Source organism: Peromyscus californicus, unplaced genomic scaffold, assembly GCF_007827085.1.
Source record: "Peromyscus californicus insignis strain IS unplaced genomic scaffold, ASM782708v3 Scaffold_17__1_contigs__length_78620276, whole genome shotgun sequence".
NCBI classification, from domain to species: domain Eukaryota; kingdom Metazoa; phylum Chordata; class Mammalia; order Rodentia; family Cricetidae; genus Peromyscus; species Peromyscus californicus.
This window is the reverse complement of record NW_026294469.1, coordinates 56,132,001-56,157,848: the sequence shown is the minus strand read 5'-3', so window position 1 is coordinate 56,157,848 and position 25,848 is coordinate 56,132,001. Positions and strand designations below refer to the sequence as shown.

The 25,848-nt window shown below is 42.0% G+C and overlaps 1 protein-coding gene across 5 annotated transcripts in view; it reads left to right on the top strand.

Annotated features, from left to right (window-relative positions):
* Spire1 (spire type actin nucleation factor 1) overlaps positions 1–25,848 on the top strand; it is a 125,538-nt gene that overhangs the window by 32,885 nt on the left and 66,805 nt on the right. For all 5 annotated transcript variants that reach the window (XM_052742381.1, XM_052742380.1, XM_052742382.1 and 2 more), the window contains exon 3: positions 25,532–25,765. In XM_052742381.1, coding sequence (XP_052598341.1) covers positions 25,532–25,765 — 234 coding nt within the window. The remainder of the gene's footprint in view (positions 1–25,531; positions 25,766–25,848) is intronic.

The following is a 25,848-nucleotide window of genomic DNA, read 5'->3' as shown; positions in this document are numbered from 1 at the left end:
TTTTGTAAGAATTATATTACGTGTGAACAATATTGGTTTGTAACCAAATTTTTTTCACCTCAGAGGCTCTGGTAGTAGAGATTGAGCATCCAAGCTATTAGGCAGATCGATTAAATCCATTTTTCTTAGGATGAGTTCATTGAGATGCAGCACTCTGTGTTAGTTACTGTGTGTATGTGTGTGTGCGTGCACATGCGTATGCATGTGCTGTGATCAAATAGCATGAGCAAAGGCAACTTAAGAAAAATTTATTTTGGCTTATGGTTCCAGAAAGCCAGATGTCCATAATGTAGGGAAGGCGTGGTGGGTGGCAGGAAGAGGAAGCTGAGAGATCATATCTCAAGCCCACTCAGGAAGTAGAGCTCGAACTGGAGGTGGGTCAAGACAATAGACCCACAAAGCCTGTCCTCAGTGATATACTTCCTTCAGCGAGGCTCCGCCTCCTAAAGGTTGGACATTCTCCCTAAACAGTGCCATCACTGGGGACCAAGTGTTCAAATACATGAGTTATGGGAACATTTGTTCATTTAAACCACTACACGCTCTCCTAAACAAAGGAGCAACTGCGTTGTCTTTAAATACCAGTGATTCTGACCTGGATGTGCTCAGGGTGTTGTGCCGATGTGAAGACACTCTGAGGAACCATGCTAGATTTGTAGTTGTTGCTGTAAGGAGAGGTTCATGTGGGCAGCTGTGGACGGGAGGCTGGACCTGGAGTCTGCACACTGGTGGTGTACTCTACCTGGGGCTAGATGTGTGAACTTTGAGCAAGTCATTTAACCTCTTTTCACCTTCTGTAGAGCAAAAGAATTGAATAGAGTGTGAACTCCCTTGTTGTTTTTTCAAGACAGGGTTTCTCTGTGTAGTCCTGCCTGTTCTGGAACTCACTCTGTAGACCAAGGCGGGCCTTGAACTCAGCGATTCTCCTGCCTCTGCCCCCCAGTACTGGAGAGGCACGTGCTACCACTGCCTGGCTTGTGAACTCACTTTAATAAGACGTGTTCTTTGATTTTTTTTCTGATGTTCAAACATACAAAAAAAATTTTGTGTTTCAACTGTCAGTTTTGTTCTCAAAAGAAGAATGATGTGAGTGAAAACTGCTTATGCCCCTTGCAGTAACTGAGTGCTGACGTGCAGCTGGGAGCCGCCTTCTCACCCTCTCTCCTTCCCACTCCTCTTTTCCCTGCAGTCCAAAGGCAGGGTGTTGTCATGCCTCACTCTGTCACTCTGTGGGCTCTTGCAGGGCTCCCATTGTCCCTTCATCAGAATGCTTACAGGAGTTGGTCTGGCTTCTGTTGGTGTGAGCAGCCTGGCCTCTCAGCTGATGCTGCCTCTCTTGTTCATTGTCCCTCACACACTGGCTACCTTGCTGTGTGACAGAACATCTCAGGCCCTTCTGTCTCAGGCTCTTTGTGCTGGCCACTGCTGCTTCTAATGCTTTCTCAGATTGTGGTATACCCAGCTATCCCTCACCCACCTCCATTCTTCTCTGGTGTAGCCACAGGGTATGAAGTATGCATTAATTATTTAAAATCTTACGCTGCTGCCTTGAAATACCTGTTCTCTTCACACGTTATCTTGTCTCTTTCCTACGAGAACGTAAACTTTAGAGAGCACAGGTTTTTTTTCTTGCGTTCACTGCTGTGTCCGGCTCTGCAGTTCTGAGCAGATAACTTCATCTTCAGAGACTTTTCTCATCTGTGTAAAACGGTAATGTGTTTATAGCGTTTATAGGCATCGTTTTGGCTAAGCACTGCTCCAGTGAGCTTATGTTAACTAAGCTCATAAAGAAATAAAGATTCATAAAGAAATCATGACAGCAGTACAACCCATTTCACAAGCTGCACACAGAAGCACTGGTGTAGAAAGCCCCTGACTCAGGACAGGTATCCTGCTACACTGTACTAGTCTGGGGGCCTGTGAACCCTCCCCTCATGAGGATGGTATCCTTAGGGAGCCGCTGGGGACCCTCACACTGATGTCTTTCCTCTACAGAGCTCATGCTGCCCTTTCCCTCGTGACTTAGGAGTTGTGTGGTGGATGTGAGGCTCATGCCGCTTTTGAGATGCATCTAGTTGAAATGTTCTGCTGTGGCCTCATACTGGAATGTTTTCTAACTTTATGAGGAAAATTAATTTCGAGTTTACAGACCACATCAGAAGAAAACTTTGAAGCCTAATCTATTCAGCAGTTAGAGTGGCTATTCAGCCACTGGTTAAAATGCTCTCACGTGCCAGCTAGTCTAAGCCTGAACCTGCAGACCTCTTCTTTATCAGGGTTTGCTTATTATGCAAATGAATTATATGTAGGCAGCTCTTGGGAAAGTACTTATTTTGTTAACTTTAAACCACCCTCTGTGTAGCAAAAGGTAACTTGGTCTTTAATAACATTAGGTCCCTGCTTCCTTGTTTTGCTGCATAAGATAGCAGAGGTGGTTGCTGTCGCTGGATTAAACTAGAAGGAGCCTGCAGCAGTGTGTCCATCTGTCTTTGTCCTGTTTCTCCTCAGACTGGGCCTTCTTGTTTGTTTTTTCAGTTTGGCACAGAAGCTCTTTTCAGAAGTGATACACTGTAAACCACTTAGAACAGGCTGCTTTCCCTAGGAGCAATTTTTACCCAAGCACCTGGGGCTGAGGGCAAATGTTCCTTATATACTGGCAGAGTTTGGACCCTTTCTGTCCTGCTGATGTTTGTGTATGTGTTTGAAAGCTGATCATGGTAAATAAGAGTACACGTGATTTCTCTCTAGGAAGTTCCAGTAGGGCAGGCTGCCTGCACACCTCCTCTCTTAGTCCCTGGGCAGGGTGGTTCCAAGGTCAGTGTTTCCTCTTCCCTCTGTTGACTTTGACCACATAGCACTAGAGTTCATGGGTTCTAGAGATGGAACCGGGTCTAAACTCTAGCTAAATTGCCTGCTCAAATCCCTGATATCCTTAATCTCGATTCCGAGCCTCTAAAATTGGGGAGAGGTGTAGGTTAATATGCATAGTGCCTATTTAATAGTGCTAGTATGAGAATTAAGATGTGTGAAAAGAATTAACCGGGGACCTTGCACATCACAGTCAGGTAGATGTCAGCTGATAGGAAAATCTACTTTAAGTTGTACTTCTTTCTTTTACATGGATGTTAACTTATCCGTACATGTGAAAACCTATCTGACCTCTCTAGGTGCTGAATACACAAGACTGACCCAAACAGACCTGACCTTGAGCAGAGTCCAGTAGGAGAGACGTGTGTGCCTTGAAACCTGACAGTTACTCGGACCTTTATGTTGAACCAGGAATGGAGTTTTAAATACAGACTTTAATTTTTAAAAACTTCTACATGAAACAAAATAAGAAAAAAAAATGAGTGTAGTTTTCTAGAGTTTTGAGAAAGACATGCTCACATGAGCTGAGAGAGCCTGTGTAACTGTCCTTCAAGGACAGTTAGTAGGTCAGTAGAAACGGAAGAAAGGGATAGAAAGAAACAGGGTTTGTCAAGCAGACTGGAGCAAGTCCATTGAGGATTTTTTTTTTTAAAGTGAAACAAGGAGAGCAATTGTGAACTGGAAAGTGAAGTCCGTAATTTTCCAGCCCTGAAGCCATAACTTCTGACAGCAGAGTCAGAATGAGTAGCTGGTTTTGCCAGAAATAAAATTTGGTTTAAAAGTATGAACAAACCTCAACAATTCTAACATGGTACAGGGGTCATGTTTGTTTTTGGTGTAACCAAATATTATGTAAAAGTTTACTATTAACTATTAAATAGTATGTCATTTAAAAATATTTTTATGTATATGAATGATCTCTCCCCCATATATGGTACACACACACACACACACACACACACACACACACACACACACACATCTGGTGCCTACAGAAGTCAGAAGAGGGCATTGGATCCCCTGGAACTATAGTTACAGATGGTGTGAGCCATGCCACGTGGGTGCTGGGAACCAAACCAGGTCCCTTGCAAGAGCAGCAAGTGTTTTTAAAACTGAGCCATCTCTTCAGCCCCTTACACATCAGTTTTATAGTGAATGAGATTTAGCATAATGAGAGCTGGGCACAGTGGCTCACACCTTTAATCCTAGCAGTTGGGAGGCAGAGGTAGGTGGATCTCTGTCAGTTTGAAGCCAGCTTGGTCTACAGAGTGAATTCTAGGACAGCCAGGGCTACACAAAGGAAACCCTGTCTTTTTTTTTTTTTTTTTTTTTTTTTGGTTTTTCGAGATAGGGGTTCTCTGTGTAGCTTTGCACCTTTCCTGGAACTCACTCTGTAGCCCAAGCTGGCCTCGAATTCACAGAGATCCGCCTGGCTCTGCCTCCCGAGTGCTGGGATTAAAGGCGTGCGCCACCACTGCCCGGCGGAAACACTGTCTTAAAAAAAGAAACAATAACAACAAAAGATTTAGCATAATGAACATATTAAGTATATTGATGCATTTACTTTTTAAAAATGTAAATGCAGTTTTTCCTCATTTATTTTCTTTATATTAAAATAAGGCAATTTAAAAAATAACAGTAGCTATCAACTGATAAATGAATGACTAAAATGTGGTATATCCGTACAATAGAATGTTATTTGACAATAAAAAGATGTGAAATGCTAATATAGCATAATATGAGCAGAACATGCGAAGTGAGAGTGGCCCTTTACTAATGACCATTTGTTGTATGATTGCATTTATGTGATGTCCAGAATTGTTCCTGTGTAGAGACAGAAAGTAGACCAGTCATTGTGTGGGATAGAGGAGGAGAGAGGTTGGAAAACGGTGACTGCAGGAGGCCACAGTGTACTGAGGCAAAGGAGGGCAACGAACAAATAGAAGTCTGCCTGTGACTGCGCATGTACACTGAGTGCATTGTATGGTATGTGATTATGTAGTATGGAAGCTGGTGTGGTTTTGTGGTTTTCTTTTTCTTTAAATTAACTGCTAAGGTATAGAAGGTAGAACTCCATGCGTATCCTGGGGCTCTAACTTATAACTCAGGTTGTCAGATTTGGCAGCAGGTGTCTTGCTAAGCCATATCTCAGGCCCTGCTTCAATTTTTTAAAACAAATTGATCTATAATTATTATTGTCTAATGTGTGTGTTGTGAGTTTAGCCACATGTGTGTGGGTAAGAGTGGAGGCCAGCAAAGTGAGTTGGCTATCATACCTAGTCCCAGCTGAGTTTAGGCAGTTGTGAGTAACCTGACTTGGATACTGGAAATTGAACTCAAGGTCTCTGGAAGAGCAGCAGGTGCTCTTAACCACTGGGCATCTCTCTAGCCCTTGGCTCAATTTCTTTCTTTCTTTCTAGCTCTTTTTTTGAGATAGGGTTTCTCTGTGTTTCCCTGGCTGTCCTGAGACTTGCTCTGTAGACGAGGCTGGTCTCAAACTCAGTGATCTATCTGCCTGCCGCTGCCTCCTAAGTGCTGGTATTAAAGGTGTGCGCCACCGTGCCCAGCTTTACTTGAAATTTTTAATCAGGAAGAAATAGGGTAACAATCACATCTCCTTGGTAGAATTATTGTGAGGACTTGCAGTGTCATACATGTGGATCTTGATGCAGATGCTGGCACGTGCACAGTAAAGTTACACTGTTTTGTTTCGTGATTTCCTAATAATAGATTTTCAGGTACTGATCCCTTCCCACTCCCCTCCCCCCCTCCCCCCAGGTTTTTCTAGACAGGGTTTCTCTGTGTAGTTTTGGTGCCTGTCCTGGATCTCGCTCTGTAGACCAGGCTGGTCTCAAACTCACAGAGATCCGCTTGGCTCTGTCTCCCGTGTGCTGGGATTAAAGGCATGCGCCACCACTGCCCGGCTCAGGTATTGATATTTTAACAGCCTTGAGCCATGAAATATTTTTAAATTAAAATTTAAAATATGCATTTTCTCAACTTACCTACAATGTAAATTTCCAGCTTGGGCTCAGGCTAAAAACTAAGAGCAAAGATTACCAAATTTTACCAAATTTGTCTTGAGACTGGAGCCCTATGCTGTTTTTGGGATACATGGTAAACTGGATGTAGACTAGAAAGAGTGTATAATGAAGATGTGGTATATATACACAAAGAAACTTTAACTTAGCTGTTAAGAAAAATAAAATTATGATATTCACAGGAAAATAGATGGAACTGCAAAGTGTTTTAGATGACATGACCCCGTATCAGAATGACAAAATTTGCATATTCTCTCTCACGTGTGGATTCTAACTTAATGTTTGTGTGTGTATGTAAATAAGGAGGCATGAGACATTTTCTGTGGGCAAATACTTCCCTTTCCTTACATCTAGATGATTATTCTGTTTGTCCTGGAGGCATAGATCTTTCTATACCCTGTTCCTTAGCACATGTCTTACACACGGCAGAGTCTATAAATGTCCATGGAACTATGAAGTAAATATTTCACTGAGTGAAATAAAAAGTTCAGAACTCCAGAGGGTGGGATTGAGAATCTCTTAAAAAGAACAAACATGGCCCATCTTATCAAAATAGCACAAAATAATCATGATATGTAAATCAGTGATCTGAGGCCAGTCATTTCTCCAGAAAGGTCAGCTGCTTATTTGAAATGTTATTATGGCCGGGCGGTGGTGGCGCACGCCTTTAATCCCAGCACTCGGGAGGCAGAGCCAGGCGGATCTCTGTGAGTTCGAGGCCAGCCTGGACTACCAAGTGAGTTCCAGGAAAGGCGCAAAGCTACACAGAGAAACCCTGTCTCGAAAAACCAAAAAAAAAAAAAAAAAAAAATTGAAATGTTATTATGAACTTTGAACTGAAGGGACTTTCATCTCATGCTTAAAGCACATGATTAGTAAGCATTAATTAAAGTTCCATATGACACAAAATTATAATCTCCATTTTGAAAGCCAAGGTTAAATACTAACTATGACTAAAAGATACAGATGTTGAAAGTAAAAAGGCCTGTTTGTTATTATTTAACTTTACTCTGATTAAATATGAACTCCCCCCCTTTAAATTTATCTATTGAAAAAATTCACTTTGAGAGCCAAGCCAATGTTCCCAACACTTGAGATTGATAATACAGACAAGGAACTCGAGGAACTACTTTTTCAATCACAGGTTTCACTAACAACTATCTACTACTCTACCAGATTCAAAAGCTCTCAAAGAAAACTCCATCCCCCCCAGTTCCACAGGTGGTTCAACTCAAAGAAGCCACCCTGAGTACAACAACATACCAGAGCACCATAGAAATCAAGTCAACTTCATGCCCATAATAACTCTGCCTTCTGGGAAGTAGAAACTGCTTCTAGTCCAGCCACTCATTTTCTGTGCTTCAGTAATCTCTGGCTTGCCAGTAATTGATATTGATATGAGAAGGCATAAGCATGTGTACGGAAAGGTACAGGAAAGCTTAACATTTGAAGAAAAAAATTAACAAAAGGACATATTTCATCTTGCTTTATGTTACCCAAATGGTGATGCCCACTTATCCATCAACTTTAATAAAAAAATTTAAAAAAGAAGCTAAAATTGTGGTTTGGTATGTCTTTGTATATCACACTAATCTAATGTTTGGCATCACAAAATTGTCCTATTGTGTATCTGGCTTGCCTTTACTATTTTTTGAAATGTTTCTTACTACTTCTTTAAATATCATTTTCTTTAAACCTGTTTTTCCTTTTGGTTAATACAGTCTTGTTTGAATCTCAGGTGGTCTTTTAATAAAAAACCCAGAGCCAGATATCAGGGTGAAAGCTGAAAGATCAGAGAAGCAGAGCAGCCAGCCACTAGTTCTTCCCTCTACGAAATCCTCATTCTAAAGAGAGTGAGTTCCTGTCTCCTCACGCCTTATGTACCTTTCTCTGCCCTGCCATGTCACTTCCTGGGATTAAAGATGTGTGCTTCCCAAGCAAAGGCCTGAGATCTCAAGTGCTGGGATTCAAGGTGTGTGCCACCACTGCCTGGCTGTTTCTCTCCTATACCGGATCAGTCTCATGTAGCCCAGTGTGGCCTTGAACTCACAGAGATCCACCTCTGTCTCCTGAGTGATAGGATTAAGGGTGTGTGCCACCACTGTCTGGCCTCTATGTCTAATCTAGTGGCTGGCTCTGTCCGCTGATCCTCAGGCAAGTTTATTCAGGTACACAGTATATCACCACACAGTCTTTCTTCTCATTTGTTTTTTTCCTGGCATGGCAGTTCTGCCTCTTTACACTATTCTGTGCTGTGTTTTAGGTGTGTTTGTAGTGACTAGTGTGTTATGAAGTTACTTTTTTAAAACAATTCCCACTTGAGAATCTGCCTCTTAATGGGCATGTTTCACCTGTTTGCATTCATTAGGATGTCTAATATATGTGGACTAAGATCTGTTTTCAGGTTGTTTGCCCCGTTTTGGTCTTCATGCCTCCTCCCACACTGCAGAGCACATTTTGCAGTCAAGCATGCATTTCTGCATAGAAGCAGTGATATAGAAAAGCCATGGACACTGCTCTCTCCAATTGATCAAAGTCCCCACAGCTCTTTCTGTCCTTCTGACCCATGATAACAGGATCCAGACCAAAAGTTCCTTCAGAGAATGAGTACCAGACAGATTTGGAATTACTTAAACTGTTTTATGGACTTCTCTACCCATTGTTGAAAATTGTGATGCAAAACATTGATTACTGGGTAACCTACTTAATGTGATTAGTGTAGGGTCAAGTTTCCTATATACAAAGCCACATACCAAGCCACAATTTTAGCTTTTTGTTTTTCTTTCTGTAAGTATACTGTAACAAAGCACCATGTCATCCTAAATGTACTTAGTACTTGGACGTCAAGTATATTAACTCATACTCACAATATTGGCTTCCTGGGACCATTGAGATGGCTCAGTGGGTAAAGGCTCTTAATGCCAAGCCTGACAACATAACTTTGATCCTTAGAACCTACATGGTGAAAGAAGGGAATTGAAATCACCCTCTAACCCCACCACACACACAAAACACATACACACACACACACACACACACACACACACACACACACACGAATGTAAATTAAAAAAATGATTTGGTCTCTTTGTTGTATAGTAACACTAATAGTGGTTGAATTTGTAGTATTTTTCAGGCCCTACCTGTCTTTATTATGCTTTGGGTATAAAATATAAATGTGTGCCAGATCCCAATATGGCCTTTCTTGTAATGTCTGTGACTTGTCCACAGGCTCATATAAAAAGCATTGTTTTCCTTACTCTATAGACCTGTGTTGTTTAGTTTGGTAGCCACTTTCTACCTTTTAAAATTATGATTAGATAAAAATGTTAGCTTTTCAGTGGTCCCTTGTGCCTAATGAACAGCAGTAGGCAACCTAAATATAGAGCATGTTGCGCTAGAATATTCTTTTAGACAATGCTGCAGTTTAGAATAAAGATCACTTTGTAGATTTATGAATATTTATTCATTCAGTTGGGTTCTGCCCATCAAATTCACATTTTAAGATATTATTGTAGTTATACCATGCTGTGTTTTTTGTTTTGTTTTCTTTTTGTCATTTTCCATTTTTACTATACCTTTAGCAATATTTTTAAATGCTTTTTTTAAATTTGAGACTTTCATGTATGGCTACATTTTGTTTGCATCATTCCCACCTTCTTCTCTCCTCTCCATCTCCTCCTGTGCTCCTCCTATCCCTTCTCTTTTTCTCCCCAACTCCCTCTCAAATTCATGACCTCTCTTTTAATTATTGTTACACACACATCCCCCAACTGAGTCCAATTAGTGTTGCTGTTACTTGAACGTGTTCGGGGCTGATCACTCAAGGATTGGGGTCTGTCCCTGATAAACACTGGTTCCCTCTCTCTGAGTAGTCATTGACTTCCTGTAGATTTTTATATTTTTAATCAAAACACAATTTACATACCATGACATTTGTCCATTTAAAATGTGTAGTTCATGATGCTCAGTATGTCCTTTTGGGAATGGGGAGGAAAGGGTTTATTTGGTTTACAGTTTATGTCACAGTCCATCATTGAGGGAGGGAAGTCAGGCAGGAACTCAGTGAAGAACCTGAAGGTAGGAACAGGCAGAAACAGCTGGAAAACAAAGCTATATGAGCATCACAGCCACTAAGTTGTGAATATTTTCTTCATCCCAAGAAGTGTTTGTTTTGGTTTTTCAAGACAAGGTTTCTCTGTGTAACAATCCTGGCTCTCACTTTGCAGCCCAGGCTGGCTTCGAACTCATAGAGATCTGCTGGCCTCTACCTCCCCAAGTGCTGGGATTAAAGGTGTGTACCACCACCACCGCCCAGTGATTTTTTTTTTTTTAATATTTATCCGTTTTTTATTTTATGTGTTTGAGTGCTTTGCTTGCATCTAGTAAGTGAACCATGTGCATGCCTTATGCTGCAGAAGATCTGGATCCCCTGGAGCTGGAGTTCCAGGAGGCTGGGAGCCTCCCAATGTGGGTGCTGGGAACCAAAGTCTATTCTCCTAGAACAGCAGGCACTTCTAACCACTGAGCCATCTTGCCAGCCCCAAGGATTTTTATACCGATTGGCAGTTATTACTCACGTCTCAGTAGTCTGGCTTTAGGCAATTAAAAAATCTTTCTGTCTCTATAGATTACCAGTCATAGGTATTTTATATAAATAGTGACTTTTGCTTCCCAGGGTCTGTGATGGAATACCTTTGTGTCAGTGGGACATTTGTCTTTTTATGACCCTCTAATACTGTTTTCTATGGATACACCAAAGTTATATGCTGCAATTGAATTTGGGCTTTTACTGAAGTTTGTAACCATTCTTATATTTCTGTAATATTTAAAATAAAATTTGCTATATAAAGAAGTTAGGTGCTGAGGCTGTAGCTTGGTAAGTGTTTAGAATGTGTGAGAATGTGAGCATTTCAGATTCAGAATTTCAGAATTGTGATACCCAGCATCTCAAAAGAGGGCACTGGGGAGAGAGCTTAGTTAGTAAAATGCTTGTGCAAGTATGAGGGCCTGAGCGGGGATCCCCAGCATCCCATAAAAGCTCGGTGCCTGGTATGTCTGCAGTCTCTTCATGGTGAGGGAGGAGGGACACGCCAGTCCCCTTGAGTCACCGGGTGTTTATTTGGTGATGAGTATCTCCAGCATCACTGCTCACATCAGGGGTGTGGGTTAGCATCAGATATTTTATCAAAAATGTCTGTGTAGTAAATAGAAATTATATTTTATCTCACTCCCCATGTCTTCATGCAGTAGATGCTACTGTGCCTTCCCAGTCAGTCTGAGGGCATGCTGAGCTCCTGGGCACATCCCTTCCTCTAAGAATGACTACTGGCTTTCTTCCCCATTGCAGAAGGCATGGGGGACTTCATCTGACTCACACTCACTGGAAAATTCTTTAGTGTACTTTTTTTTTTTCAAGAGAACTATAGTAACATTTCACCGAGACCATGTCCTTGCTCAGCTGGGAAGCACTTTCAAACCTTGTTTTCCTCTTCAGCTCTTCAGTACTCTCCTTCTTCCTCACTCCCAGCTCTAATTGCAGTTTCCTTCACTTGAGAAAACAGAAACACCCAAGGAGCACTTCTGCATTCTCCTCCACCCGGTGCACTGCCGAAATCCTCACTCAGGAACAGCGGTTCTCATGCAGGCCGTGATCGGATGGAAACCAGCAGAAGACTGTGGAACCAGGAGAAGAAACTGGCTCAGAAGGAGGACAGGCCCTGTGGGTCTTATGCGGCCGTGGTGGACTCAGAGGCTTAATGATTGAAGGCAGCTGAGGCCTGCCCAGGGCTCTGCACTGAATGGTGGCATGGGATGCAGCTGTCCTCCTGAGGAGTACTGCTGCTGGTGCCTGAGTAGACGTGTTGACTCCATCTGGGACATTTATCTTGTTTTGGAAACTTAGGAACCGCAGTAAATAAGAAGGCTTGGGCCTTTTGATTGCTGCTAAGTGGTAACACTTCCTAAGGATTGAATTAAGCTCAGTGTTTTTTAAAATTCTATACCTTGTTTGTGTGTGTGTCCCTGGAGTTACAGATGGTAGTGAACTGCCTGGTGGGAGTGCTGGAAATTGAACTCGGGTTCTCTGTGAGAACAGTCGTGCCCTTCACCGCTGAGCCCTCTCCTGCCCTGACCCCGGCGTCCCTGTTGTAATAAAATATACGTACCATCCTAACCATTTCAAGCATACACCCTGTGCCATTAAAGCCATTTATAGTGATCCACATCTGTCACTACTGTCTGCTTCCAAAACTGTTACATAAACTCTGTACTCACCAAACCTTAACTAACCTGCTCCCTACTGGTCTTGAGTATGTTTTCTGTCTCTATAAATTTCCTTATTCTAGATGTTTCATTTAGTGGAATCCTAGCTTTTTGTGTGACTTCTTTTACTTAAGATAATGTATTAGTTTGCTTTCTGTTGCTGTGACAAAACACTGTGACCAAAGCCCACTCGGGTTTATTTCATTTACAGCTTACAGTCCATCATGAAGGGAAGTCAGGGCAACAACTCAGGCAGGAACCTGGACGGGGAACTGAAGCGGAGGCTGTGGAAGAGTGTTGCTTGTTGGCTGGCTCTTCATGGTTTACTCAGCCTGCTTTCTTACACAACCCAGAACCACCTGCTTAGAGTAGACTGGGCCTCCCACACCAATCATGAATCAAGAAAATGCCCCAAAGCTTGCCTCCAGTACAGTCGGATGGAGGCAATCCCTCTGTTAAGGTTCCCTCTTCCCAGATGACTCTAGCTTGTATGAGCTGACCAAAAAACCAAAACAAACAAACAAAAAAACCCCACTAACCAGCACACATTTTTAAGGTTCATCCATGATATCGTATGGCTCAGAATTTCATTGCTGTAAGGGCTTGGTGATGCTTTACTGTATATATAGCCTCAATCTGTTAGTTTGTGACAGTGTCTCATATTGCCTAGTCTGGCCTTGAACTTACTGTATAGCCAGGGATGGCCTTGAACTCCTGATCCTCCTGTTTCAGTGTTCCAAGTGCTGGAATGACAGGCATGTGTCATTTCCCAATCATTTTAAGCAAGCTTCAGTACTACTTAGGAATATATATGTATAAATCCTTCTCAACAGTGGAAAGTTCCTCTTTCTCAGCATTGTTCAGATTTGATTGTCTCTGATTTGTTTCTTCTCCAGATGACCTTAAAGCCCAATTTGTTTTCAACTGAAGGAGAGAACCAGTTCCAAAATTGAGTATTTCTTCAGAGGCCAGGCAGGTTGTCATGATGACGGTTAGATTGCTAATGTAGGTCTTCTTTACAGTACAATTTATTTTAACACCTACTTGAAAAAATTTTTACTTAGCCTTTCTATTAATCAAAACTAAAGTATTATACCTTTGGTTTTTCATGTTTTAATTCTGTGTTTTATTACTCATAATGTTAATGCTGGTTGGTGTAAGCTGAATAGCAGCATCACCTGGGATTGAGTGGTTGGTCTGAGGTCACACATCAGCTAGCAGGCGGAATCCCATCTCACGATTCCTGGTTCAGTGTCCTCTTCACAGAAGAATGAACTCACTCAGCTAGTTTTCAGCAGTCTTGAGAGCCAGGATGTGTGGTTCACACCTTCAGTCGTAGCACTTGGGAGTTTGAGGCAGGAAACTACTACTACAGGATGAGTTCCAGGCCAGCCTGGGCTACCAAGGTGAGGCACTACTTGAAAACAAACAAATCTTGAGCCACAAATAATTTAAATGTAATAATATATTGCTAATTTAGATAGTTTGATGTATAAACAAATCTGTAGTCTTGTATAAATGCTATCCAAATCATTTCTTCACCCCAGAAGTTATCTTTACTGTCAGGTCTCCTACCCCAGCTCCAATTTCCTGTACATGGAATCATACAGGATATTCTTTTTATACTGCCTTTATTGTTGCTGCTGGGTTGTTTCTTTGTTCCTATTTTTGATTGAACAAGAATTTCTGCAACTCCTCTGTTATCACATTCTCTAGTAGTGTGTTCTTTCTTTTTGTCACCAGCCTTGTATTCCATTGTATCACGTTAGGTTGTTTACAGTATGTGGCTGTTGTGAGCACTTATGTTTGAATCTTTTAAGAATCCTGTGTATGATGTGTATGATGTGTGTGTGCATGTAGAGGTCATAGGACGACTTTAGGTGTTGGTTGTTGCCTTTTTTTGAGATAGGGCCTTTTGCTGTTCACCCTTGTGTACAGCAGGCTGGCTGGCCTGAGGGCTTCTGGGGACTCTCTTGTTTCTGCCTCCCGTCATGCTCTAGGAACAGGTGTGTGCTACTACTTTCAGCTTTTTGTAGGTTCTGGGGATCAAACTCAGGTCCTCATGCTTGCAAGCACTCCACCTGCTGAGCCATCTCCCCAGCTTATGTGAGTCTTTGTTTGTTTTGAGACAGGATCTCTATGTAGCCCTGGCTGTCCTAGAACTTGCTACATAGACCAAGCTGGCCTTGAACTCACAGAAATGCACCTATCTCTGCCTGTGCCTCCTGAGTACTAGGGTTAAAATCAAGCCCTGCCATGCCTGGTCTGTGTAAATCTTTTTATGGACATATATGTTTATTGCTCTTGGGAAATATCCTGGTTGGGTTTTTGTCAACTTGACCCAAGCTAGCATTATCTGGGGAAAGGAAACTTAAATGAGAAATTGTCTTCATCCAGATTGGCTGTAGTCCAGTCTGTGGGGATTGGTTGATTGTTGATGAGGGAGGACCCAGCCCACTGTGGGTGATGCCACCCCAGGGCCTGTGTTTCTGAATAATATAAGAAACAGGCTGAGGAAGCCATGAGGAGCAAGTCAGGAAGTAGTGTTCTCCATGGCTTGTGCTTCAGTTCCTGCCTCCAGATTCCTACCTCGAGTTTCTGCCCTGACTTCCTCAATGATGGACTGTAATGTGGAAGTGTCAGTGAAATAAACCCTTTCCTCTCCAACTTGCTTTTGGTAATGGTGTTTTTATCACAATAATAGAAACCCTAAGACAGTAAATAACTAGAAATGTAAATAACTAGAAACCCTAAGACAGTAAATAACTAGAAATGTTATTGGAACTTAGTGTGGTAAATATGTGTGACTTTTAAAAGAAACTGTTAGATATTTTTCAATATACTTGTAGTTATATTATTTTCTGTTCATATTAGCAAATATGAAAGTTCCCACCCTCCCCAATACTTGGATTTAAAGGCTGAATGAATAGAGGTGGGATTTGTCAGACAAAACGTTGGGTGAGGACCACTTGGAGGGTATTGTGAGTCCAAAGGAAAGGTACAACACAGTGAAAGTGCTCCAAGTGATCTACAGTGGGATGCTGAGAGCCTGGGGACCATTTGTAAATGGCTTGAGTGACATGTGAATGAATAGATGATATGTTGACCTAGAAAGTCCTCTAATGTTGGTCAAGGAGTAACTACCATGCATGTGCATGTAGACTTTTTTTTAATCACGTAACTAAGCAACTGGGCCAGCACTTGAAGCAGAAGCCCTGGGTTCAGTGCCCCCAGCACTGCACCAAAAACAACCACACAAGCAGATCAGATCTACTTCAGGGAAAGTGGTTTTTTTGGAGGGTTGGGGAAGTCCCTAAGTTGGGGATATAATTGGTCACCTGATCACTACAGTAATCCTGACTTTTGTCTTTCCATTGTCTTCGACTTTTCGCTCCCTGCTTCATCACTATTTCCAGACATACACATACAATACTTTGTTGTCTACACACACACACACACACACACACACACACACACACACACACACACACACACACGCTACTCCCCTCTGCCTAGTCTTTTTTGTTATTTTGTCTTTTTTTTTTTTTTTTCAGAGCTGAGGACCGAACCCTGGGCCTTGCGCTTGCTAGGCAAGCGCTCTACCACTGAGCTAAATCCCCAACCCCCCCTCTGCCTAGTCTTATAGCCAGCTGATGCCATGTATTTTTCTTCCTTCTGATAGAATTTTCTGAGACTGCTAGGTACATATCACTGTTTATACAGAAGTCACGTGATCACCACCTACCTGAGCCAATGGGTGTGCTCTGTGCGTCCTCTTCCTCTTGGCTACATTCAGTATACATACACAGCTATGTTTTTCTTCTTCAGGTACTCTCTCTCTTTGATTTTTGTCTTTATTTCATCCTCCCATTCCTTCCCCTCCTGTCCCTCCTTTATAGTCTGGTCCTGGGCTTTTTAGCCTCTAGCTGATGGTTCAGGATTTAGCTCCTTCCCTGTCTGTTTTTCTAGACTTTTTCACATAACTTCACTGATTTAAGTGTATAGCATGAAATCTCTTATGGTTAGGTCACATAGCTGCCTACCTAAGGTCTAGGACTGCACTCCCTGTAGGTGTCTGAACTGACCAAAATGCCATCACAGGCTCTACAAGACTCACTTGGACTCCTTCCTACACTTAAAACATTGAAAAGTCCTATTCATTCTTCCTCCAGACACTCCTTCCTTCGGACCCACTGTTGTTCCATACCCTCTCCCCCTTTAATGTCTCATAATTATCTTAACAGTTGACCTAAGCATCTGCCATGGTGATGTCAGCCTCCATTCCTGGCTCAATACTGGTAGACGCTATCTGCTTAGCATCTGAGAAGGGCTATATGAGAGGCAGTGAGTTTTGGATCCTCATCTGGTAACTTTCCCTGAGAGTTTAGGGGCTCCAGCACAGGTGTTTAGGTTCCTGTTTTCACAGTGATTCCCAGAGTCTTAGTAGGAATCCAGGCTGTGGCTGTCACTAGGAAATTTATCACATGATTCCTCCAGCAGTTTCATTTTGTAGCTGGTTAGGATGATTCTAATTGCATGATTCCACAGTCATCTTTCAGATATATTTAAAATCCTTGCTGTCTCAGATATAGATTAGGAGTCTGAGAATTAGACATGCCGGGTGGTGGCGGCGCACACCTTTGATCCCAGCACTTGGGAGGCAGAGGCCAGCCGGGGCTACAGAGCGAGATCCAGGAAAGGCTCCAAAGCTACACAGAGAAACCCTGTCTCAAAAAACCAAAAAAAAAAGAAGAAAAAGAAGAAAAAGAAGAAGAAGAAGAAGAAGAAGAAGAAGAAGAAGAAGAAGAAGAAGAAGAAGAAGAAGAAGAATTGGACACTCTGATTCCACACATAGAGTGTGCAAGCGTGGGAAGCTGATTTGATCCCCAGCATCCAGATGCAGTGCAGCACATTCTAGCCCTGGAGGAGAGGCCTGTTGGTCAGCCAGTCGAGCTGAACTAGTTAGCTCCAGGTTCAGTGAAAGAGCCCATCACAAAACACAAGCTGAAGGCCCGGTAAGGTAGCTAAGCAGGTAAAGCCCTTCCATGTAAGTCTGATGACTGACCTGAGTTCTATCCCTGGAGTCCCCAGTGGAAGGAGAAAACTGACTCCTGAAAGTTGTCCTCTGACCTCCACTGTATACCGTGTGACATGCATGTGCCACATTCTCACACTCATATGTGCATACACAAGTAATTAAAATTAAAAGATGAGGCAAAGAATGCTTGAGGAACCTAGGAGACTCTGGGCTTCACATGAACACATATTACTTGTGCCCTCAGACACACGCTAAGTATGTATACACAGCATACACATGTGCACACACAAATGGAAGTTACATTTGAAAGCCACTAGACTTCTAAGAGACGAATCTAAGTGAGACTACTCACATTACAGAGGCACGTGTGCTATCTTTTTTCCTCTTTTAACTGGATTTTATACCAGTGCTTAAACTTGACTGGGCCTTAGCTTGAGGTTGTGTGGCGTGGGAGTGCTTTTGCTGTGCGAAGTGAGACAAGCCCTGCCTGAGTGTTGCTGGAAGCCTGGTGATACTCCATAACAGCTCATCAGTCTGTGCCTATCTTTCCACACACTTCACTCCCTCTCGAGTAGTTTAGAACTGAAGGAGGTTTGCCAAGTGTCTGCCTGTTTGCTCTTCCTTCCCTCTTCTCTCCCCAGCCTTCCCGCCTTGTTTTCCTCTTGGTCAGTGTGTGTAACATGTAGGATTTGTACTACTCAATCCAACTGGAGACACAGATATAGACTCTTTACCATGCAGAATTAACATTAAGCCTAAATAAAGTATTCAACATTCAAATCATCACGATACTTCTATTTTTATTTATTTTTTAAGGATTTATTTATTTATTATGTATACAGTGTTCTCTTTGCATGTATCTCTGCAGGCCAAAAGAGGGAGCCAGATCTCATTACAGATAACCATCTCACTATAGATGGTTGTAAGCCACCATATGGGTGCTGGGAATTGAACTCAGGACCTCTGGAAGGACAGCCAGTGTTATTAACCCTGAGCCATCTCTCCAGCCCCCACATGATACTTTTATAGTACATAAATGAAAGCCATGCTGCAGGCTGGCAGAGGTACTAGAGGGACCCGTGCTCAGCAATGCCTGCCACTGCCTCTTTGCTAAGAAGACAGCAAACGGGCTGGAGAGATGGCTCAGAGGTCAAGAGAACTGACTGCTCTTCCAGAGGTCCTGAGATCAATTCCCAGCTACCACATGGTGGCTCACAACCATCTATAGTGAGATCTTGTGCCCTCTTCTTGCCTGCAGGCATACAAGCAGACAGAACACTGTAAACATAATAAATAAATAAATCTTAGAAGAAGAAGGAGGAGGAGGAGGAGGAGGAGAAGCCGCCGCCGCCGTTTGGGCTGATTTCTAATTTGTTCTTTGCCACTGTGCCTTCTAAGCTACAGCTTCTGTATATTTATTCCAGTCAGTAGACTTCATTCTCTCAGAGCATTGTTAGGTTTGCAGAACAGAGAAGTCCCCACACAGTCCTCCCCTTCTCCCATAATGTTCTGCATAATTTTGGGACATTGGTTATTGCTGAAGAACCAATATTGGTATGTTATTGATGGAAGTCCATAGTATACTAGGGTTCATTCTTTGTGTTGGGCATCTATTGGGTCCTGACACATACGTAATGACACGACACGCCTCTCATACTGTGTCCTATAGATGTACTACTGATAGAGTACTTTCATTACCCAAAAACTCTGGTACTTTACCTCCTCCCTTCCCCTGAACCCCAGCAACCATTGTTGATCTCCTCCAGAATGTGACATAGTTAGAATGATACAACGAGTAACCTATCAAATTGGCTGCCTCATCTAGTAAAATCATTAAGGGCTTACATTTTGTACAGTTCCTTGAACTTGATAGCCTTTTTGATTGCTAGGCTCAGGCCTCACTGAGCTGTACCAGCCTTAATTCAGTTCTTTTTATCTGTGAATAATATTCAGTGTCTTGATGTGCTACAAATTATTCATCCACTTATTTACTGAAGGATGTCTTGTCTGTGTGTGGGCAATTATGAATAAAATTGCTGTCAATATTTCAGGTCTTGATTTTTTTATGTGGACATAAATGTTTAGCTTATTTGAGTATAATTGCTGGATCATATGGTAAGAAGATGTTTACTTTTATAAGAAACTGCTGAACTGTGGGCATGACATGGTGAGCATGCCATGTTGCATTCCCAGCATCAATGAATAAGAGTTCCTGTTGGTCACAGCTGGTGAGCTGGCATGCATTTGTCGATTCAGCCACTTCCTAGTCTGAGGAAGAAGGGTAGCTTGAGGCCAGCGAGAGAACCATTGTGAAACTGTCTCAAAAAGAGAGAGAGAGAAAAGACAGTTCCCATTATTCCACACCTTGTTAGCACTTGTTGCTGTCAACTTTGGGACTAGCCTTTCTAGTAAAGGGGTATAGTAGTGACTCATTTTTACTTGAAGTTCCTTTAAAAATCATAGAATGTACAGCTTCTTCTTTTTTTTTTTTCTTTTAGTTTTTCAAGGCAGGGTTTCTCTGTGTAGCCCTGGCCATCCTGGAACTCACTGTATAGACCAAACTGACCTTGAATTCAGAGATTCACTTGTCTCCCTACCTTCCCCCCACTCCCCAGTGCTGGGATTAAAGGCGTGAGCCACCACCACCTGGAGAACAACTTCTTTTTATGTGCCTGTTGCCATCTACTTTATCTTTGATGAGGAGGCCACACACCATTTTACTTTTTAATATTTATATTTTAATTGTGTGAATCGTGGGGGTTATGTATACGTAAGTGCTCATGCCTGTGGAGGCCAGAGGCATCAAGTCCAAATGGAGTCAGAGTTACAGGTGGTTGTGAGTGTGCCAAGAATCAAACTCAGGTCCTCTGAAGAGCAGTAGTATGTGCTCTTAATAATTGAGCCATCTCTCCAGCTCCTTAAGCTTTTTAAAATGTTTCCACATGATTTGGCCAGTGCTCTTCTAATGTCAGTTTTAAGTTGTTGTCTATGGGAGCGGCCATGTCCAGATATGTGTCCAAATCCTCTTAAATTTTTAGTAGTTTTTCTGGTGGTCACCTCTTGTCCTCAGCTCAAGACTGAAGAACTACTTAAATACTACTTGCATACTACTTGAAGTTTTTTTCTTCCTATCAAAGGGAAGAGCCACCTGGTGTCTAATGAAGCCCAGTTGTGTCTGTGTCGTGCCTGTGTCTGTAAGAGGCTGGCTTACATTTAGAACTACCTGTGACTCAGGCTGGAGTCAGGCTTAAGACGAACAGTTCTGGAATGTTTAAATGGACCAGATGCTGTTTACTTCTGGGTAGGAGATCCTCCAGGATGTTTCAGAGCCCGTCAGGTAGGACCACCAGTGTAGTGATCAGTTGGGAAGACAGAGATTGAAGTGACAGGTAATCCAACCCATGACCATAAGGTCCATATCTGAACTTGAGACCTTGCATACATGAGTGGAAGGAATTTATATCTTACTGACATTTTCATTAACTATTAAGTCCCTACTGCTTATAAAACAATTTGAACATATGAAGTGAAGAGGGATTTTTACTTTCAATATGAGCTTAGTCTTTTTGTTGGAGAATTAAGATGTGTCCATAACAATTCACACTCTTGGAATGAGCCACAGAGATTCACAAGGCAGTGTCATGCAGTATTCCTGTTCTTATTAGATGAGTGTCTGCTTAGTTTATTTGTGTCCATTCCTTTAAGAATCAAGTCCACATGGAGTTAGAGTTACAGGTGATTGTAAGTGTGCTAAGAATCAAACTCAGGTCCTCTGAAGAGCAGTAGTATGTGCTCTTAATCACTGAGCCATCTCTCCAGTTCCTCAAGCTTTTTAAAATGTTTCCACATGGTTTGGCCAGTGTTCTTCTAAAGTCAGTTTTAAGTTGTTGTCTATGGGAGCGGCCATGTCCAGATATGTGTCCAAATCCTCTTAAATTTTTAGTAGTTTTTCTGGTGGTCACCTCTTGTCCTCAGCTCGGTATACTGATTTTTAGTTCACTTTTAGACTTGTATTTGAAGTGTGTAGATTATTGATGCCCGAAATTATTGCTGATAAAGTTGTATTAACATCTACTATATTTGTTTTCTTTTATTCTTTTTTGTTTGTTTGTTTGTTTCTTGAGACAGGGTTTCTCTGTGTATCCCTGGCTGTTCTAGAACTCGCTCTGTAGATAGGCTGGCCTCGAACTCACAAAGATCCATCTGCCTCTGCTTCCTGAGTGCTGGGATCAAAGACGTGTGCTGTCACCACCACCCGACTCTGTTTTTTTTTAACCTTTGTTCTCCGCTCTTTCGCATTCCACGGTCTTTCTGCCTTTTGTGATTTTAAAGGAGCATTTTATGTGACTGTTTTCTTACCTTTGTTAGGACACCGGCTACACTTACGTTGTTGTTGTTGTTGTTGTTGTTCTCTTCAGTGGCTGCCCTAAAGTTTGCACTGTGCATTGACAACCAAGTCAAGCCCAGGTTCCTGTAACACTACTCCACCCGCTTTGTAGGCCGAGCAATTGACCTGTCCTACCAAAACAATCCCAGCTCTTCCTCCTGTCACTTGTATTATTTCAGGTTCACATTCAGACACACATATGCAACACAGGAGATATGTATATAAGCACACATAATTACTGTGGCTGTTATTATTTTAAACTGTCATCTGTTAGTAGCCAGAATAAAAGTTTTTACTTCACCTTAATTCATTCTTTCTTCAGTGGTTTTCTTTTCATGGAGATCTGAGTTTCTGCCTCATTTTCTTTCTTTCTAAAGAATTATCCCCCACTCCCCAGGCTAGTGATGGCACCTAGGACATTGTATTGAGCAAGGGTTCTGAGAAAGTCTCCTTCACTTTTGAAAGATAACCTCGTAGAGTACAAAGTATGAGTTGGGTTGGTTTTGTTGTTGTTTCCTTGTAGGTAGTGAATATTTTGCTTCTATCTGGTCGAATGCTTTTTGGTGATAGAAGAAACACAGCTCTCACACTAAAGAGAATAAGAGATGGTTTATTCTGGAGCCATTTTGAGTGACCATGGCCCAGGAGCCAGCAGTTTCCTGAGTTTTACAGAACATTGGTGGGTACATCAGAGAGGTGGGTACAGCAAGATGAGGGAGTCTTTTCTGTAGGCCTCAGAGGCTATCTGATGACATTCTTAGCTTTTGGGTTGGCGGAGGCCAATGGGTCTGCTAAGTCAATAGATTCCAAGTGTTAATCTATTACTCACAGGATGTTAGTGCAGACACACAGGTGTGGACAAGGTGGACTATCCAGGGGGCTATTGTTAGCCCAAGATAAGGTGACTTGCCTCAGGACCCGTATGACATTTTGGTCTTCCCACAGTACTGCAGTTCTGATCAGTCGTACAGTCTCTGCAGACAGTGTCTTTCCTGGAGTCCTTCACGTTTCTGAGAGTCGGATGTCCTTCATTTCCTTACTTTAATAAGATGGCTGTTCCCCCACTAGCTTCTTTCAGAATGTTGTTTCTTTGATTTGCTTTAACTTGAAAACGCATGTCTGAATTCAAATTTTGTTTGTTTCTATGCTTGTTTGTTTTTGCATTTATCCTGCTTGGTGTTTGCTGAGCAACCTGGATCGGAATGAACCTCCCGCCAAGAATTTGTGTCCGAATTAGTTAGTAGTTTCCTCTTTCAGAGCTTGGGATGGCTCCTTGAGTCTCTCACTACCATTTCCAGCTACTGCTTCTCTATGGTCTGCCATGTCTACACTTTCGTGGATACATGAGTTCTAGTGTCCAAGGCTCTGAGGAAGTGGGGGCAGTGGATGGTTTGTACTTCCTTTTGCCTCTGGGTAATTCCAGCTTCCACTGTCTTTGCTGAGGCTGTCTTTGTCCTTGTGGAGTCTCTACCTTGGCTTACTTCTAGTGCTTGTGCTCCCAAGCCACTTGCTTTGGGTGTGGGTAGGATAAGGTTTTCCCTTGAGGTAAGTCACTCTGGGATGATGGTAGAGTAAGACTCAGCCTTAGATTGCCACATTCCATGGCCTTGCAGCCAGCACCTATAACTACCAGTTTCTGGCCCTTCTATGACCCTTCCATCTTTTTCTGGCTCCCTGGGCCCTGAGTCCCTGTGTTGGGTGCCATACATTCTAGCCCAGCAGTTGGTGTCAGTGAACAGGCCCTGCACTAAATGGCTGCTACTCCCAGGGCTTCTTCAGTCGTGGAGGACTTTCCAAATCTCCCCTCCATATGCTTCTCCCCACATGCTTCTGCCCCTCCACTTAGCTGTTTTCTCTCTTTGGAGCAAACCAACTTGGTGTTGTTAACTGTATTTTCTTTTAAAGGAAAAAGACCTAAGATGAAAAAGTTTTGACTCTTCTTCCTTCATCAGGTCACACAGAGGCAGCTTCTAATCTGCCATTTTACACAGAAGTATTTTTTAAAAATAGTTGCATTGCTTCAAAATTAGAGGTTAAGAATTTTAAGTAATGGGGCTGGAGAGATGACTCAGCTGTTAAGAGCACTGGCTGCTTTTCCAGAGGTCCTGAGTTCAGTTCCCAGCACCCATGTGGTGGCTCACAGCCGTCTATAATGGGATGTGATGCCCTCTTCTGGCATAAAGTTGATAGAGCACTCATATACATAAAAGAAATCTTTTAAAAAAGAATTTAAAGAGCCGGGCGGTGGTGGCGCACGCCTTTAATCCCAGCACTCGGGAGGCAGAGCCAGGTGGATCTCTGTGAGTTCGAGGCCAGCCTGGACTACCAAGTGAGTCCCAGGAAAGGCGCAAAGCTACACAGAGAAACCCTGTCTCGAAAAACCAAAAAAAAAAAAAAAAGAATTTAAAGTATATTTATTTTAAATGCTTGTATTATTTCCTCTGGTAATATAGCTTTCAGATTTTGTAGAATTTATTGAGTAATTGTGTGAATGCTTTTACAGGGTATTGTATATGATGACATTGATGCTATTGTGTTTAACTTACAACTCTTGGGTTAAAAATACTGTATAGAGGGGCTGGGGATTTAGCTCAGTGTAGAGCGCTTGCCTAGCAAGGGCAAGGCCCTGGGTTTGGGCCTCAGCTCTGAAAAAAAAGACAAAAAAAATACTGTATAGATTATTTTTTAAAAATCACATCATTGAATAACTAAAAGTAGAATAAAGAAAATGAAGTTTCTTTGCAATTTTGAGGTTGGTAACTGGATAAACATTGGAAACAAGTGAATGTAAGAAAGGGGAGAAGAACAGATTATATTTATTAACTCAGGTACTGTCCTTTCTAACATAATCACGCATTTAAGGTCTTCAAGAGCTCATGAAATACAAAGGTTATTAGTACCCATTTTACAGAAAAATCACCTAAAATAATTTTCCTTGAGCCAGATGACTAGTGATAAGGGTCAGTATTTTTAATTCTAAATCTTTGGTGTTGTTGACTGTATTTTCTTTTAAAGGAAAAAGACTTAAGATGAAATGAATAGTGTGCTATTAGTATTATAAAGTAAAATAAAAGCACTACATTTGTGGTTGTACTGAGCAAGTGAGAAAGGCAGTATTGAGGAGTAATCTAAAATTCTCCATACTGGCCACATCTGGAGCATTTGTCGGGTACTGTTTAGCAGTGATGGACCCACTATTCACAAGTCAGGTTCACATTGCCTAGAAGTATTGTTGGTGGAGGTAGTTGTAGGGAAGATTATCTGTGTCCTTCATTGCAAGTTCTGGTTTTAAAAAGTAAGTAAATCTCCCATTTGCTTGTATTATTTGAGAGAGATGTGTTTCCAATGAGTGGAACTCAGAGAGCAATATGTATATTGATATGAAGAGATTTCTTGTTATTTGGGCTTAAGTGAATTGCTACTTAGAATTGAATTTTTAGCCTCAGCTACTTTGGGGGAATCTATGAAGTCTCTAAACATTGGCATAAAATTTTTCTTTTTGGAAATATAGCAAGTCAGCTTGGTCAGTATTTTTTTTATATGAATGGGAAATACTGATCTTAACATCTAGTGTGTGCATATATATATTTATTTATTTCCAGACAGGGTTTCTCTGTGTAGCTTTGGAGCCTGTCCTGGAACTCACTCTGTAGACCAGGCTGGCCTTGAACTCACAGAGATCCACCTGCCTCTGGGATTAAAGGTGTGCGCCACCACCACCTGGCCCTCTAGTATAAACTTAACAAAGTACGAAAAGTGTTTATGGATAGGTTATAATGAAATCACACAAAAATTGCAGTTTTCAAAATTTTAAATTCATGTGTTGGTAAAAAAATTTTAAATTTCTCCTCAAATATTAGTTATGTCTGAAATACTGAACATTTTATACCTTACAGTTAGTCCTCCATTCACGACCTTCTTTAATGCCCGTAGGTTATTGAGTCCCTGGGAATTATTATTTATAAAGCACTGGACTATGGCTTGAAGGAAAATGAAGAAAGGGAGCTGAGCCCTCCTCTGGAGCAGCTCATCGACCAAATGGCCAACACTGTGGAGGCTGATGGTAACACCGATGAGGGGTATGAGGCTGCAGATGAAGGCCTGGAAGATGAAGATGGAGAAAAGAGAAACATCTCAGCTATTCGGTCCTATCAAGATGTCATGAAGGTAAGCCATAGTTCACTTAGTGTTTGTCCCTCTGTGAGTCATTATCTCATCGTTTAAAAGAGTGGCCTAGTGACTCAGCATTT